The 18,077-nt window shown below is 44.1% G+C and overlaps 1 protein-coding gene across 1 annotated transcript in view; it reads left to right on the top strand.

Moving 5' to 3' along the window:
- Positions 1–18,077, top strand: part of LOC141258552 (uncharacterized) — a 67,670-nt gene that overhangs the window by 11,533 nt on the left and 38,060 nt on the right. Inside the window, exons 7-9 of the mRNA XM_073673530.1 lie at positions 1,315–1,368; positions 1,450–1,503; positions 4,135–4,188. Of these exons, the coding sequence (XP_073529631.1) occupies positions 1,315–1,368; positions 1,450–1,503; positions 4,135–4,188 (162 nt within the window). The remainder of the gene's footprint in view (positions 1–1,314; positions 1,369–1,449; positions 1,504–4,134; positions 4,189–18,077) is intronic.

Below are 18,077 nucleotides of genomic sequence, written 5' to 3'. Positions count from 1 at the left end.
TTTTAAGAGTGAAGAGAAAAAAGAGTGGCACTCAACCTGGAAGTAAAATGCACATATACTTTATTTTTGTGCAACTGTAGATGGGGTGTGCATGCAGGCAACATTAACCCTCAACTGGTGAGGTGGGGTTTGCCACACCCCAGGTAATTTTTGTTCGGCTGCCATTCATTGAAAAATGCTGGTATGAGGATACGTGTCTCACTAGCTTCCATCCATTTGTGGGTGTCAAAAATTTGTTATACTCATGTGTAATCAATCGCCAATAAGAAAACGATTAAAACAAAACGTGATCTTTGCATTTTCTGTAAAAATAAGAGATTTCTAAACACTGGGGTATAGGAAACCCCACATCACCAGTTGCGTGACAAAAATCCCACCTCACCAGTTGAGGGTTAAAAAGGCAACAGCTGTTTCACTGTGAGTGCCACTCTTTTTTCTTGTCTATGAAGAACATATATATGGACTATACCTTTTAGAGTTTCCGGCACCACCCTAAGGCCGCATGCACACATTGAGTATTTGGTGAGTTTGTACTTCAGTATTTATAAGCCAAAATCAGAAGTGGGTGATAAATACAGAAGTAGTGACTTGTTTCTATTATACTTTTCCACTGACTATTCCACTCCTGGTTTTGGCTTACAAATACTGAGCTAAAAAACTCACCAAATACTAACCAAATACTCAGCGTGTGCACGTGGCCTTATGGTGGTATATTCTGGGACATACATTAGGCTATGTTCCCACAATGAGCTTTTGGTGCGTGTCTAACACTGCATGATGTTTTTGCTGCGTTGAAAACGCAACGTCTTACAGTTCTTGCAAAGTGGATGGTATTCATAAAGATCTCAGGCCCACTATGATTTTTAACACTGAGTAAACTCACCTGCGGTGCATTTTTCAAATTTACAGCATGTCAATTTCTCCTGTGGGTACGCTGAGTTTTCTGTGTGTATTTTCCCCATAAACTTACATTAGATGCTGAAAATACACAGCAAAAATCAGCACATGTTTTTAGTGCATTTCTGAGGCGGAAATGCATCAAAAACACATGTAACCGAACCTAAGTATAGTAATGTATATAAGATGTCAGTCACAAATTTACGTGTAGTGCATTATAATGATGATGAGCCTATTTGTTACACCCGTATACAATCTGGTGGACTGTCCTGCACCTCTGTACAGTGAGTAAACCCCACATATTGTCACTTTTCCATCACCAACATTATAAAGCCTGCTATTACAGATGATCCTGCCAAAAAGAAGAAAAAAGTATTTCACTAATAGATTTTATTTTTATTTTATCTAATGGCCTAGGGTGTCCGTGGCAATCCTGGAGCTTATGGAAGAGTTGGTGACCCAGGGATCATAGTAAACTTTTTAATTTCAATATATTTTTAATGCATTACTATTTTATCTCCATATTGAAATGATTTGATTCTGTTTATCTAGGGAGATCCAGGCATAAAGGGAGAAAAGGGAGAGAGAGGAATACCTGGTGAAAGGGTATGCATACATTCTAATAATTATATTATCTATTTATCTATCTAAATATCAATCTAACCAGTATCTACAGTCATGGCCAAAAGTTTTGAGAATGACAACAAAATTATATTTTCACATGATCTGCTGGCCTCTGGTTTTTATTAGTGTTTGTCTGATATTTATATCACATACAGAAATATAATTGCAATCATATTATGAGTACCAATAGGTTATATTGACAGTTAGAATGAGTTAATGCAGCAAGTCAATATTTGCAGTGTTGCCCCTTCTTCTTCAAGACCTCTGTAATTCTCCCTGGCATGCTCTCAATCAACTTTTGGACCAAATCCTGACTGATAGCAGTCCATTCTTGCATAATCAATGCTTGCATTTTGCCAGAATTTGTTGGTTTTTGTTTGTCCACCCGTCTCTTGATGATTGACCACAAGTTCTCAATGGGATTAAGATCTGGGCAGTTTCCAGGCCATGGACCCAAAATCTCTATGTTTTGTTCCATGAGCCATTTAGTTATCACCTTTGCTTTATGCAAGGTGCTCCATCATGCTGGAAAAGGCATTGTTGGGCGCCAAACTGCTCTTGGACTGTTGGGAGAAGTTGCTCTTGGAGGACATTCTGGTACCATTCTTTATTCATGGCTGTGTTTTTAAGCAAGACTGTGAGTGAGCCGATTCCCTTGGCTGAGAAGCAACCCCACACATGAATGGTTTCAGGATGCTTTACAGTTGGCATGAGACAAGACTGGTGGTAGCGCTCACCTCTTCTTCTCCGAATAAGCTGTTTTCCAGATGTCCCAAACAATCGAAAAGGGGATTCATCAGAAAAAATGACTTTGCCCCAGTCCTCAGCAGTCCACTCCCTGTACCTTTTGCAGAATTTCAGTCGGTCCCTGATGTTTTTTCCTGAGAGAAGTGGCTTCTTTGCTGCCCTCCTTGAAACCAGCCCTTGCTCAAAGAGTCTCCGCCTCACAGTGCGTGCAGAAGCACTCACATCAGCCTGCTGCTATTCCTGAGCAAGCTCGGCACTGCTGGTAGTCCGATCCCGCAGCTGAAACAGTTTTAAGATACGGTCCTGGCGCTTGCTGGTCTTTCTTGGGCGCCCTGGAGCCTTTTTGACAACAATGGAAGCTCTCTCCTTGAAGTTCTTGATGATGCGATAGATTGTTGACTGAGGTGCAATCTTTGTAGCTGCGATACTCTTGCCTCTTAGGCCATTTTTGTGCAGTGCAATGATGGCTGCACGTGTTTCTTTAGAGATAACCATGGTTAACTGAAGAGAAACAATGATACCAAGAACCAGCCTCCTTTCAAAGTGTCCAGTGATGTCATTCTTACTTAATCATGACTGATTGATCACCAGCCCTGTCCTCATCAACACCCACACCTGTGTTAATGGATCAATCACTTAAACAATGTTAGCTGCTCCTTTTAAGGCAGGACTGCAATGATGTTGAAATGTGTTTTGGGGGTTAAAGTTCATTTTCTGGGCAAATATTGACTTTGCAAGTACAGTAATTGCTGTTAAGCTGATCACTCTTTGACATTCAGGAGTATATGCAAATTGCCATTACAAAAAATGAAGCAGTAAACTTTGGAAAAATTACTATTTGTCTCATTCTCAATACTTTTGGCCATGACTGTATATAATTTATCTTTGACATAACGATTAATATAACTAAAGTATTTATTTGTAGAAGAGTATAAGAGATACTTCTGAGAAGCAAGCATCAACATACGTTATGGTCTTGAAAAAGTACTATGATTCATTTTATGTAGAGCACCAATTGCATTGGATAATTGGTGACAACTGTATCAGTTCAATGCTCAACCTGATACAGTGCTTAACCCCTTCCCGCTTCATGATGTCCCATTATGTCATGCAGTGGGTATGGGTGTATGGAGTGGTCTCAGTATCTGTACTCACACCATAACTGGCAGATGCTGACTGTGTTGTACAGCTGCCATCTGCATGTATCAGAAATAAACTTCCATCGCTGCAGGTAACTCTTTAAATGCCTCTGTCAATCTCTGACAGTAGCATCTAAAAATATACAGATATATACTAACAAAATACATCAGCACAATGCAATTAATGAATATATGAATCCCACTATTGCTAAACATATAAAATATGAGGTATTTAGGTAATAGTTTTTGATCAAATAGTATATAAACCAGCCACCAGCAGCAAGGGGTACAAAAAGGATGCACCTAGCTCTCCTAACTCTCTTCTCTCTGTGCCTGTAGGGCTAAGCAGCATTGAACGAGTTCTAGGCTAGGCACCCATTGACCCACTGCAATGGGATTGTGGGGTTCAATGGGTTTCTATAGCAGCTGGTGGCCTGCTGAAAGCCCAGTACACCTGTGAAGACCAGCATTTTAGCTATACGCTAAATACACTAGTGCTACAGGATCAGACCACCATCCAGCAATGTTCTGTAGTTTAACCGTGACACAGTCTTTGTAGCAGAAGAGCCTGTCTGTACAATCTCTTTATGCCATAAATCAAAAAAGCTTTATCATTATCCTGAGGTAATCTGATTCTAAAGATAAGGGGCAAGTATTACCACTTTTGACATAAAGGACTGCTTATTGTTTGCTGTTCATAATTAAGAAGAAATTCTATTTTATAAAGGGTGATCGTGGGGATCCTGGTTTCAAGGGACTACAAGGAGCAGATGGTTTCAAAGTAAGTTAAGCATGACATTGTCATAAGTTACCAAGAAGTCCCAATGGAATGGGCACCACCTGTATATTTATGGAGTGTTAACCAAAACCCCTATAAGGAATTTGCAATTCAAACTAACTGAAAGACCCTGAGGAAGCTCCCTCCTGTGGTGATACACGTAGGGTGCTTATTCCATTATGATGCTTTTCGTATAAGTCAATTTACCTGGGTAACTATGTACTTTTCACTTTATTGCACAGTGTTGCTGCTTACCTTTTATATAGGCACCTTTTATTACTTGTTGCTGATTTTTGGCCTAGGCAACAGGTTCTGTTGCAATGTGCACATTTTTTAATTTTCATTTGTTTTGACCAGCAATTTGTGTTTGATACATAATAAATATTTATACTGTTAAAGGTGCAACCGTTCTTTTGTACTTTTTTGTATTTATTATAAGTTAATCCTGATATTATCGTATGTTTATCATGACATTATTTATTATATTGTTTTCTAAAACACCTATTGGCATAGCTTATAGCCTCATTAACTTATATATCAGGGTGGGGTTTGCAATTATATTTTCACACAATGAAACATTCAGGTACACCTCTAATAATTAAATTCTTGCTGTTTGGTTCACTAGTAATGGAAATTAATTTTTGAACGGGGTTTTCCTCTTTAATATTCAATAACTTACATTGAATTAATTTTCCTTAAATAAGCCCAAGAATTGTACAATGAATATTCATGGCCAATATTTATATTAAAATGATTGTAACAAAGTATGTTTTCTAAATAAGAAACAATGTTTTATTTACTTTTCATCCTCAGGCTACATTAAGCCCTGCCTGAAGTGTAGGGTTTAAGGTTCCGTGTGTTGTTAAAAGATATGGACACCTTTGGGGTCATTCTTTACTTAAATGCATGAATTTTGAGCTGAAAATTATTTTTGCAAATGAGTTTCAGTTACATTTTGACACCATTGCCTTTCTTTAGTCTTTGTCTTTGGCTATGTGCACACGGTGCGTTTTTGGTGCGTTTTCGCTGCGTTTTTTTCTGAGTGGAAATGGGCCAAAACCGCTAGAGAATCATTGTGCCAGCAATGACAATCCTGAAGAGCACTGCACATAATCAGGAATTGTCCAGTCAGGATTGTCAATTCTTTGTGCGTTTTTGCCATGTTATTCACCCATTGACTTCAATTGAGTCAGTCAAATCCACAGCAAAAACGCAGGTATAAAAATATTTGTAGATTTGCTGCGGATTTTTGCTGCATATTTGACTGACTCAATTGAAAGCAATGGGTCAAAAATAGAGATGAGCGTTGTTCGACTCGAACTGTTCGCCAATCTCAAATTCGAGCTGTTTTGGGCGGTGTTCAAGCCGTTCGGCGAACACGAACGATTTGAGAAAAATTCGGCCGTTCGAGGTTATGTTCGATAACTGTTCGTGCACCAAAATCATAACTGGATTTTTTCTCAGTAATGATGAAAATTAATGTTAATACGCAGTTTGAGTATACAGCGGGGCGGGGGGAGGGGCAGGGGATGGATCTCTGCAGGAATAATGAAGATCTCCATTTTTTTTCTCTTTCCCGCATTTACAGTGGGGAGGTGCAATCTGTCAGCCTATCAGCAGCGCACACACGGAGCGAAGTGCTTTTTTTCACACAAGCAAGGGCATGTGTCATTGGCAGTGTATGTCACATGTCCTTGCCCTATAAGACCCAGCCATTTTCCCCGTCGCCAGCATTTTCTCACTGCTGCAGCTGCATGTTAGACGGCACCGCTGTTGCTGTATGTAGTCCATCTATACTGACCTCCATCAGGTTGCAAATTCAAAATAATTTTTTGTCTGCGTCTAGCTCTGAAAAAATATTTGGCCTTCTAGCAGTGTGTGGGACTTTCTCTATTAGTCCATCTATACTGACCTCCATCAGGTTGCAAATTGAATATAATTTTTTTCTGCATCTAGCTCTGAAAAAATATTTGGGCTTCTAGCAGTGTGTGGGACTTTCTCTATTAGTCCATCTATACTGACCTCCATCAGGTTGCAAATTAAAAATAATTTTTATCTGCATCTACCTCTGAAAAAATATTTGGGCTTCTAGCTGTGTGTGGGACTTGTTCTATTAGTTCATCTATACTGACCTCCATCAGGTTGCAAACTGAATATAATTTTTTTCTGCATCTAGCTCTGAAAAAATATTTGGCCTTCTAGCAGTGTGTGGGACTTTCTCTATTAGTCCATCTATACTGACCTCCATCAGGTTGCAAATTAAAAATAATTTTTATCTGCATCTAGCTCTGAAAAAATATTTGGCCTTCTAGCAGTGTGTGGGACTTTCTCTATTAGTCCATCTATACTGACCTCCATCAGGTTGCAAATTAAAAATAATTTTTATCTGCATCTAGCTCTGAAAAAATATTTGGCCTTCTGGCAGTGTGTGGGACTTGTTCTATTAGTCCATCTATACTGACCTTCATCACTTTGCAAATTCAAAATAATTTTTTGTCTGCATCTAGCTCTGAAAAAATATTTGGCCTTCTAGCAGTGTGTGGGACTTTCTCTATTAGTCCATCTATACTGACCTCCATCAGGTTGCAAATTAAAAATTCTTTTTATCTGCATCTACCTCTGAAAAAATATTTGGGCTTCTAGCTGTGTGTGGGACTTGTTCTATTAGTCCATCTATACTGACCTCCATCAGGTTGCAAACTGAATATAATTGTTTTCTGCATCTAGCTCTGAAAAAATATTTGGCCTTCTAGCAGTGTGTGGGACTTTCTCTATTAGTCCATCTATACTGACCTCCATCAGGTTGCAAATTAAAAATAATTTTTATCTGCATCTAGCTCTGAAAAAATATTTGGCCTTCTAGCAGTGTGTGGGACTTTCTCTATTAGTCCATCTATACTGACCTCCATCAGGTTGCAAATTAAAAATAATTTTTATCTGCATCTAGCTCTGAAAAAATATTTGGCCTTCTAGCAGTGTGTGGGACTTGTTCTATTAGTCCATCTATACTGACCTCCATCACGTTGCAAATTCAAAATAATTTTTTGTCTGCATCTAGCTCTGAAAAAATATTTGGCCTTCTAGCAGTGTGTGGGACTTTCTCTATTAGTCCATCTATACTGACCTCCATCAGGTTGCAAATTAAAAATAATTTTTATCTGCATCTAGCTCTGAAAAAATATTTGGCCTTCTAGCAGTGTGTGGGACTTTCTCTATTAGTCCATCTATACTGACCTCCATCAGGTTGCAAATTAAAAATAATTTTTATCTGCATCTAGCTCTGAAAAAATATTTGGCCTTCTAGCAGTGTGTGGGACTTTCTCTATTAGTCCATCTATACTGACCTCCATCAGGTTGCAAATTAAAAATAATTTTTATCTGCATCTAGCTCTGAAAAAATATTTGGCCGTCTAGCAGTGTGTGGGACTTTCTCTATTAGTTCATCTACACTGACCTCCATCAGGTTGCAAACTGAATACAATTTTTTTCTGCATCTACCTCTGAAAAAATATTTGGGCTTCTAGCTGTGTGTGGGACTTGTTCTATTAGTCCATCTATACTGACCTCCATCAGGTTGCAAATTGAATATAATTTTTTTCTGCATCTAACCCAGCCAATAGTTTTGGCCTAATACCACAGTTTGGCCACTCAGCTCTGCTCGGTTCCCATCCATTGTTTTTTTGTGCAAACAACTCCAGAGTTGTGAATTAGTTAACCACCAAAATGAGTGGAAAAAGGCCTGCTTCTGGTGGAAAGGGGAATAGGCGTGTTGGGAAGGGGAAAAAAGGTTGTGTCCGTGGGGTAGGTGTTAAAGCAACAGTAACATCTGCAGAAGAAAGACCATCTTCCAGCCAAACTAAAATGTCTACTTCCTTTAGCGGACAATGTGATAAGATCCCTTTCTTACGGCCACGCCAATCGCTACAAATTCCTGATGAGGCACAAAAACAGCAGTTGCTTCAACGGATATCAAGTGTTCCTTTAAGTGGGCTCTCCCCCACATCAACTTCAACATCACAAATACTCCAGTCCTCAAAGGTGTCACCCCATTCGCACTTGCTTCCTCACAGCTCCCAAATCTCGAGCTGCCCATCTGAGTATGAGGTAGAACAGATGGTTGAGTCTGCAGAGCTGTTTACTCATACTATAGCCTGGGAATCAGAGGTCGACTCCAGCGCTTCTGTGAATCCAGACGAGGAAATGATCTGCACTGATGCCCAGAATCTTTATGAGCCGGATCCAGGACCAGAAACAGAAGGTTCTGACCATAATGTAGACCCTCATTCCCAAACTGTAACTCCTGTTGGTGGAGACAATGAGGAAGACGATGATGAGACTCAAATACCTGATTGGAGCGACAACTTTAGTTTTTTGTCAGGGCAGGAACAGGTTGGCTCTGAGGACGACGGGTGTGATAACGCACAGGGTGATGATGATGAGGTTGGAGATCCCACTTACTGTCAACCCACAGTCAGCCAAGAGATGAGGTCAGCAGAGGAGGTGGAGGAAGATGCTAGTGACGACGAGGTCAGGTTGCGCCTTCCTGGACAGAGACGTAGTACTGGAAGCACGTCAACAACTGCATCCTCAAACACAACTCTGCCTCTCACCACAAGTCGTGGTGGCTCTTCAGGTCGCATGGGTGCTAAGCCTTGCATAGCCTGGGCATTTTTTCAGATCGATAAAGATGACCCAACTCGTGTTATCTGTAACATTTGTCAGCAAAAGCTAAGTAGAGGCCAAAAAATACATAGTTTGAGTACTTCATGCATGAACCGGCACATGGACATGAAGCATAAGTTGCAGTGGGAAGTTCACTGTGCTACAATGCGGCCTAGCCGGCCGGGCCAACCACTGTCTGCCATATCTTGTGCATCCGCGGCCTCTTCATCCTCTGTGACTGGGGGGACAGCAGTCACACCTGTTTTGGGGCGCAGACCTGCCACCTCTTTACCCGCAACAGCCAGCGTGATTGGCAGGTCATCATTTTCTTTGGAGGTGGTAACACCAGCTGGTGTTGAGCGCTGTCCGACATCGATAGCACCACCTTTGGATCAAGGCAACCTAACATGTCCGCCTGCATCTTCCTCACAGACCGGCAGATGCCGGGGACACCCTTATCAACCCCGTCTAAGCACAATAGCCAGCCCTTGGTCCCTCAGATGTGGACAAGTAAAAGACCATTTCCTCCTAGCCATGAGAAAGCTAAGAGGTTGAATTTCACCATCTGCAAGCTCTTGGCTACAGAAATGCTGCCTTTCCGCCTGGTGGACACAGAGGATTTTCGTGACCTTATGTCCGTCGCAGTGCCCCAGTACCAGATGCCCAGTCGGCACTACTTCTCAAAGAAAGGTGTGCCTGTGCTCCACCAGAATGTCGCACACAACATCACCGCTTCTTTGAGAAACTCTGTGTGTGACAGGGTGCATTTCACCACAGACACTTGGACGAGTAGGCATGGACAGGGGCGTTACATGTCGCTGACTGGGCACTGGGTAACTATGGTGACAGCAGGACAAGGGGCTGCTGTCCAAGTCTTGCCGTCCCCACGAGTTGTGCGTCAATCCTCTTTATCTCAAAGTTCCTCCACTGCTTCTGCCTCCTCAACCTCCTCTCGGTCCTCCACCTGCACCCAAAGCCTGTCTGGTCATGCCACAAGCTTTCTAACTGCGCAGAAGGGATCCTGCACACCTCCTTACTATGCTGGCAGTAGGGCTCAACGTCATCAGGCGGTTTTTACTTTGAAATGTCTGGGAAATGTGAGTCACACAGCTGAGGAGTTCTGGTCAGCTCTGGAGAACCAATTTCATGAATGGTTGTCTCCACTGGACCTGAAACCAGGGAAGGCCGTGTGCGACAATGCTGCAAACCTGGGTGCGGCCCTTCGCCGGGGCAATGTCATACACGTGCCTTGTATGGCTCACGTCTTGAACCTGGTTGTCCAGCAATTTTTAGCCCACTATCCCGGACTAGACGGCCTTCTACAGAGGGCACGGTCGCTGTGTGCACACTTCCGCCATTCGCATTCAGCAGCTCAGCGACTTACATCCCTACAGAAGTCGTTGGGCCTGCCACTTCACCGGCTAAAATGCGATGTGCCTACCCGGTGGAATTCAACTCTGCACATGTTGCAGCGACTGTGGCAGCACCGACAAGCCCTGGTGCAATACATTCTGACGTATAGCCTGGGCCAACGAGATCCAGAGGTGGGGCAAATCACGCTGGAGGAGTGATCTCAGATCAGGGACCTATGCACCCTTCTGCACAGTTTTGAAATGGCGACGAAGATGTTTAGTGCTGACGATGCCATTATCAGCATGACTATTCCGGTGATTTACATGCTGGAGCACATGTTAAACAGAATTCGGAGTCAGGTGGTGGCACAAGAGGAGGTGGAGGAAGTAGAGGAGGAGGAGTTGTATGGGGAAGGGCTAACATCTGCAAGGTCCAGACGGTCGGCAGCACCAAGGCGGGAGGCATGTGAGGTTGGGGGAGATGGTTTTACCAGGGCGCATGGTAGCAGCCAAACTAGTGAGGAAGGTGCAGGAGCCCAGGAAGAAGTGGAGGGCGAACTGATGGAAGACTCATCAGATGAGGGAAACCTTGATCACATTTCTGTTGTGCGAGGTTGGGGGGAGAGGACAGAGGAAGGAAGCATGATTGTTACCTCGCCACCAACACAACAGGGACTTGGTGCTCCTGGATGCGCAACACACATGAGTGCCTTCTTGCTGCACTACCTGCAACATGACCCTCGAATTGTGAGAATTAGAAATAATCCTGACTACTGGGTTGCCACACTGTTAGATCCCTGGTACAAAAGTAAATTTGCAGAAATTATTCCTGCCATAGAAAGGGATGCACGCATGCAGGAGTATCAGCATAGACTGTTGCAGAATCTTACATGTGCTTTTCCACAAAACATCAGTGGTGCACGTAGTGAATCTCACAGTTCCAACTTGCCAACCGTGGGACCGTCGAGTGTTCAGCACTCAAACCGTAACAGAACCACAGTATCTGCTGGTAACATCAATTTTGCGGAATCATTTCACCACTTTTTTAGCCCATCCTTTGCAAGGCCACAGGAGACAAGAAGTCTGACACATAGTCAACGCCTAGAGACGATGGTACAGGAGTATCTCCAAGTAAACATTGAAGCCATGACTGTGTCACTGGACCCTTGCTCTTTTTGGGCTTCCAATCTGGATAAATGGCCGGAGCTAGCCACTTACGCCTTGGAGATCTTGTCATGCCCCGCAGCCAGCATTCTGTCTGAACGTGTGTTCAGCGCTGCTGGTGGTGTGCTGACAGATAAGCGCACGCGGCTCTCCACTGATAATGTAGACAGATTCACGTTCATAAAGATGAACAAATCATGGATCCGAAACGACTTTTCTACCCCTGTGTCATCCTGGGGAGAGTAAAAGCTTGATGATTGGTTAAAATCACCTCACCAACCGTTTTAAGCTTTCAAATTACTAATCATGTTTATCTGTATCTTGGCTGGAAAATAATTTGGGCTTTGTAGCAGTGTGCAGCACTGATGCTATTAGGCCATCTATAATAAGCTCCACCAGATTTAAAATTACTAATCATGTTTATCTGTATCTTGGCTGGAAAATAATTTGGGCTTTGTAGCAGTGTGCAGTACTGATTCTATTAGGCCATCTATACTAAGCTCCACCAGATTTAAAATTAATAATAATTTTTAGCTGCATCTAGCCCGGAAAATAATTTTGGGGCTCCGAGATGCGCAAGACACATAAGTGCCTTCTTGATGCACTACCTGCAACATGACCCTCATATTGTCAGAATTCGAAGTAATCCTGACTACTGGGTCGCCACACTCTTAGATCCCCCAAACTTTTCGATCAACCTTTTCATTTTAATAAAGACCAAAAAAATGGTCATTTTTGAAATTATAAGCATTAGCAGGTTATTAGAAACTGAAATCAAACAGTTTTCAACTCAAAACTTTATTCTAGGTGATGTTACATTTTCACATAGGACCCCTTGTTCGAAAGGAGCTTCTGAACTCTCTCGTCCATTGAATTTGTCAGGTTTTGGATGGTTTCTGCTTCAATTGTTTTGCATGAGGACAGAATACCCTCCCAGAGCTGTTGCTTAGATGTGAACTGCCTCCCGCCATCATAGACACTCCTTTTGATGATGCTCCAGAGGTTCTGAATGGGGTAGAGGTCAGGGGAGCATGGGGGTCACACCATAAGTTTGTCCCCTTTTATGCCCATATCAGCCAGAGATGCAGATGTTTTATGTGCAGCATGAGATGGTGCATTATCATGCATAAAAATGATCTTGCTGTGGAATACACGGTTCTTCTTCTTGAACCATGGCAGGAAGTGCTGTTTGAGAAACTCCACATACATTATGGAGTTCATCTTTACCCCTTCAGGGATCCTAAAGGGGCCGACAATCTCTCTACCCATGATTCCAGCCCAAAACATTACTCCACCTCCTCCTTGTTGGCGCTGTAGCCGTGTTTGCGTGGGGTGTCCATCAACCAGCCATCCTCCACTCCATCCATCTGGACCATCGAGCGTTGCACGGCACTCATCCGTGAACAAAACAGTTTTGAAATCAGTCTTCATGTAATGTTTGGCCCACTGGAGCCGTTTCTGCTTGTGTGAAGTGGATAGAGGAGGTCGACAGGATGGCGTATGCACAGCTGCAAACCTCTGAAGGACCCTGCATCTTGTTGTTCGGGGGACGTTGGAGGCACCAGCAGCTTCAAAAACTTGTCTGCTGCTATGACAAGGCTTTTTTGCCGCTGCTCTTTTAACCTGACGTAATTGCCTGTAGGAAAGAGTCCTCAATTTGCCCTTATCAGCACGCACACGTGTGTACTGTGAATCAGCTACATACTTCTTGATTGCCAAGACACTTCATCCTGATCATCGCACAATGTTGATTGTAGTCATGCCTTGACCTAAACACTCCACAATTTGTTGCTTCTCAGCAGCCGACACATCCTTTTTCTTTTCCATTTTGGCAGAAAATGTAGGCTGCTAAATAATGTGGGACAGCCTTCTTAAGTAGTCTTGCCTTTCATTGGACACACCTGCCAAACTAATTAGCACAGGTGTCTGCAATTGCTTACAGTGATATAAAGAGCCCTGACACACATCACCATCAATGAGTTTAACTGACAAACAAACAAATTCTTCCCTTATCACTCCTAAACACTTTTTGCATAATAATTTGGAACACAGTGTACATGTGCTTTTCCACAAAACACCAGTGGTTCACGTAGTGAATCTTACAGTTCTAACTTGTCAACCGTGGTCTGTATGGAGTTGTTCAATAAAGGGCCCAAAATTAAGATAACATAGATGGGAGAGGTCTCTATGAATAGGAATTCCTAAGTATTTGATACCCTGTGAGGGCCAGGCAAAGGGAAAGTTGGACTGGATGGAATCCTGTATGGATTTGGGGAGGGAGACATCGAAGGCCTCAGACTTCGCTGCATTGATTTTAAAATTTGACCATGTAACAAAGTGATCTATTTCAGCCATAACAGCATGGATGGATATATGTGATTGAGTGATATATACTAGGACATCATCAGCAAATAGAGAGCACTTGTACTCAGTGCCTCCCACCTCAATCCACTTAATATTGGGGTTATGGCGAATTGATGAGAGCAGGTGCTCTGTCACTAGGATGTATAAGAGAGGGGACAGAGGACATCCCTGCCTTGTCCCATTGGTGATTGTGAAAGGTGATGAAAATGTTCTGATGCACCCCCTGGGCCTTGGGACACCCGGAGCCGGACCCTTTTTGGTGGATGCTGGTGGTTGTAGTCTCCGTGGCGGCGACCCGGTTCCGTGGCTCAGGGCGGTCAAACCAGTGGCGGAACTATTTATGTGGTTTTGATGTTTAAATGTCCGACTACGCCACCCGTGGATTGCGGTCAGAGTGAACCGCCGCTGCAGGGCAGACCGCTGAGGCTGGTGTTGTGTGTGCAGCAGAGCGTAGCATAACTCCCCACGGGAGGAGTATAGCCTCAGGGCAGTGTATGCGGAGGATGGGGGTGATGGTGCAGGGCAGCAGCAGTAATGACACGGAGTCAGTGATGCAGTCCAGGGCCTTTACTCACAGTTCTTATTATCCAGACCACGTCTGCAGGTAACGGCTGCCCACGTCGTACTGTGGTCACCAGGTGAGGGGCTCAGACAACTCCCAGATAACTTTGGAGCGCTTCACAGGACCCCCTTTGTGTGTCCTTTGTCTGGCCTTTCTTACCAACCCTTCTGTCCGGCTGCCTCGGGCCTCCTCTTGGTAAACTTGGCGCCAGTTTCCCTGACCCTATGTGGTGCCTTCCTAGCGGGTGTAGCGAGGGGCTGCGCCACATAAAATGTCACAGCCTCCGGTTTCTAGCTGAGGGTCGTTTCCTGCCTCTACTAGTTTCGGGGACCAGTCTCCCCCTTTGGCCTGACCCCTCCACGCAGGTGGCTTCGGGCGTGCGGTGGCGACTCGCCCGTCCGCACCCCTGGGATCCCTTCGTTCTTCGTTCCTGGAGCCTTCTCCGCTCCTCTTCCTTCCTTCTCCCTCTTCCAGGCCTGGGCCTCTGTTACTAGGCCCGCCTCCGGAGCAGAGCTCATGCAGTGCCCCTGCTCCCTGTCACTTCTGCTCAGACTTCTCTGCACTGAACTAAGATGGTGCCCACCTTTTATACTCCCTTCTCAATGCACCCAGGAACTGCTTCCTCCCTGCTCCTGCACTACAGGGTTCCCCTTCCTCAGTGTTCCCTCCCCCCACTCCAGCCAGGGACAGGGACTGTCATGCCCATCTCAGGGGCATATTGGTCGCCCTGCCCCACGGCAATGTGGTGTAATGCATGCAGGTGTCGGGTCCTGATCCACACTCCATCCTTACCTGAGAGTGAGAGTGAGATATCACACCTCTGGGTGAGGTGCAATACCTCTGTAGCAACCGAGCCCTCAGGGTGCTACAGTTCCATTTATCTTCAGCCTAGGTGACGTATTGCGATACAGGGCCGTGATTTTGGCTATAAAAGGGTCCCCTAGACCCCTACTCCAAGCTTTTTAAGAGAATCATATATGGGGTGCCAGGAGACTCTATGGAATGCTTTCTCAGCATCCAACGAGAGTATCTAATTAGAAATTTTTAACTGCATCTAGCCCAGGAAATACTTTGTGCCTAGTAGCAGTGTCTGCTAGTTAGCGGATTATCCCGGCTGTTAAGCAAGCTACACCACCTGTAGTTTGGACACTTAATTTTTTCAAAGGAAATGCTTCGGGACCACGGGATACTCAGTGAAGAGCATCAGGAGGCACCCCAAGGCATAGGGGCTGGGACTGGCAGTAGGATGCCTTGCGGTGGACAGCCGAGCTTGATCCTTATAAAAGCTTTTTAACTGCAGCAGCTTTAGTGGCCGCTACTGGAGCTGGAATTACGCGGCTGCTGGCATGAGACTTGCCCTCTAATAGATCCTTGTAAATGGATTTAAAGTGTATTCATTCAAATTAGAGAGACAATTTACATTAAAAAGCTTAGAGCTGCCTCCACCACAGGGGGGCTCGCTCGACCCACCAGCGGACAGGCACCAGTATTGGGAGAGGGGGGCTGGCCGTCAGGGTTCACCGCGGCTCTGGCACAAACCCGGCGACACGGAGGTGGCACAGGCTGGAGTGGACTGGCCGTGTCGGCTTCTCACTTTTTGGATTTTAGAAGGGCATGACATGCCTATATCTGTGTCTCCCCCTCCTTTTACTCCTCCACCTCTTTTCTTTTCGCATGACTATATGTACTTGTCACTTTTCCATGTGTTAGTTGTGTCTTCTGAGCAGTTTGTCAGCTTTTGGACACCTTTGAATGTGTTTTCTATGTGTTTCTATGTGTTTTTGTTTGCCTGCCATTGGTTTTAACGGTGTTCGAAGGTGTTCGACGAACAGTTCGACGAACAGTTCGGCGAACACACAGGTGTTCGACGAACCGAACCGAACTCGAACACTACGGGGGTGGCTCAACACTAGTCAAAAACAAGGCAAAAACGCACAAAGAATTGACCGCGGGTGACAGGTGTCAGCTGATGAGAGACTACTCCACCCATCAGCCTACGGCTGCTGCAGCTGACAATAGCGAGGGCAGGCGTGGCTGATAGGAGCTGTCATCAGCCAACATTTGTGCTCGCAGTGAAAGAAACAAAAGTTTAAATGAATGTTAAAATAAAAACACATTATACTCACCTATCCGCCGTAATCCCGATGTCCCACGGGGATCCGAACACCCGGCAGCACGCTATACACTGACAGGGGTGCAATCGCAGCACCAGTGCCATGAGGTCATCGTAACTCATCAGCTGATCATCAGCTGATGAACTCATGTGAACTCTGTCCCGGCAGCTCAGCGCTATACACTGACAGGAGCGATTACACTCCTGTTAGTGTATGGAGTGCTGTCTTCTAGAGCACACAGTGAATGCTGATGTGACTGCACTAGAAGTGACCCAGATCTTCGTAGGACACTGAGGATTATGTCATCATGGTGGACAAGTGAGGGATATGTTTTTTTTTTTGTTTTTTTTTACAAGTGACAATGGCTTCAGTGAATTAAGCGCTAGGTGAGTATACAGTGTTTTTTATTTTTAAATAAATCATTAAAACCGTGTGGACTTTTATTTAAAATAAAGGATTTTTTTCAGGCCGTGTGTTTATTTCAAAACCTTGACTATGGGGTTAATAATGGGGGTGTCTTATAGACCCCCTCCATTACTAACCTGGGCTTCATGTCAGCTGCTGATACAAGGCTGACATGAACCCCAACCCTATTACCCCATTTGCGACCGCACTAGGGCAAGTGGGGAGAGCTGGGCTAAGTGCCAGAATTGGCGCATCTCATGGATGCGCCATTTATGGGGCCGTTGAGGGCTGACATTATAAGCCTCGTAGGGGGCCAGGATCCACGGCCCCTTCCCTGGCTATTAATATCAGCTCATAGCTGTTTGTTTAAACTTTGCTGGTTAGATTTTATAGAGGGCCCTACATCAATTTTTTTCTGGGGACCCCCTGTAATCTAGCCAATAAACACTAAGCAAACAGCTGTGAGCTGTTATTAATAGCCAGGGAACATCTTTGGCTAATGGCTCCTTACCTGGCTAGTAATAGCCCCCAGTGGTCAGCTTTCCATCTGCTGGTTATGAAAATGACACAGGAGCCCACACCATTTTTTTTAATTGAATTCTTCATTTTCTTTCATTTAAAAGAAATCCCATGCCCACTGTACTTGTTTTTGATGCTATGTAAACTCACCAGCAGCATATCAATTTCTGTAGCTGCAGATTTTCACCGCTTGAAATGTCATTACATGCTGTGGATCCGCATGTACTGACAAAACAAGTGTAGGATTACAACGATGCTTTTTGGACACAGCGAAATTATGCTGCATCCAAAGTGCTGCTGGTTGCTGATCGTGGGGATGTAGCGGTTAACCAAACAGCTGTGAGCTGTTATTAATAGCCAGGAAACATGTTGGCCTAATTGCCTTTTCATTGGCTAAAAATAGCAGCCCTCAGCTGCCCCAGAAATGGCACTTCATATTTGATTGGCATTAGAGCTAATGGGATTAGGTTTTATTGGATTAGGTGTCGCTGACACCAAGCCCTTGGTTTAGTGATGAAGAGGTGTCAACCAGACACCCTAATTACTAAACCTGTAAGTAAAGAGTTAAATAAACAAACACAGAGAGAAAAAAGCACTTTATTTGAAATACAACAGAAACATTCTTTAACCATTTAAATTAACCAATATACTCACCCCAGGTCCGATAGTAATCCAAGGGTTAAAGCAATGTCTCACGTTTCTTTTTCAAATATCTTTATTTAGCTCCAAAAAGCATTCATTGCTGTACAA

This window comes from Phyllobates terribilis, unplaced genomic scaffold (genome assembly GCF_046119375.1).
Source record: "Phyllobates terribilis strain yellow unplaced genomic scaffold, ASM4611937v1 Scaffold_3__8_contigs__length_932513732, whole genome shotgun sequence".
Lineage (NCBI taxonomy): Eukaryota > Metazoa > Chordata > Amphibia > Anura > Dendrobatidae > Phyllobates > Phyllobates terribilis.
Note: the sequence above shows the minus strand (reverse complement) of the source record. Positions and strands in the feature narration are given on the sequence as shown.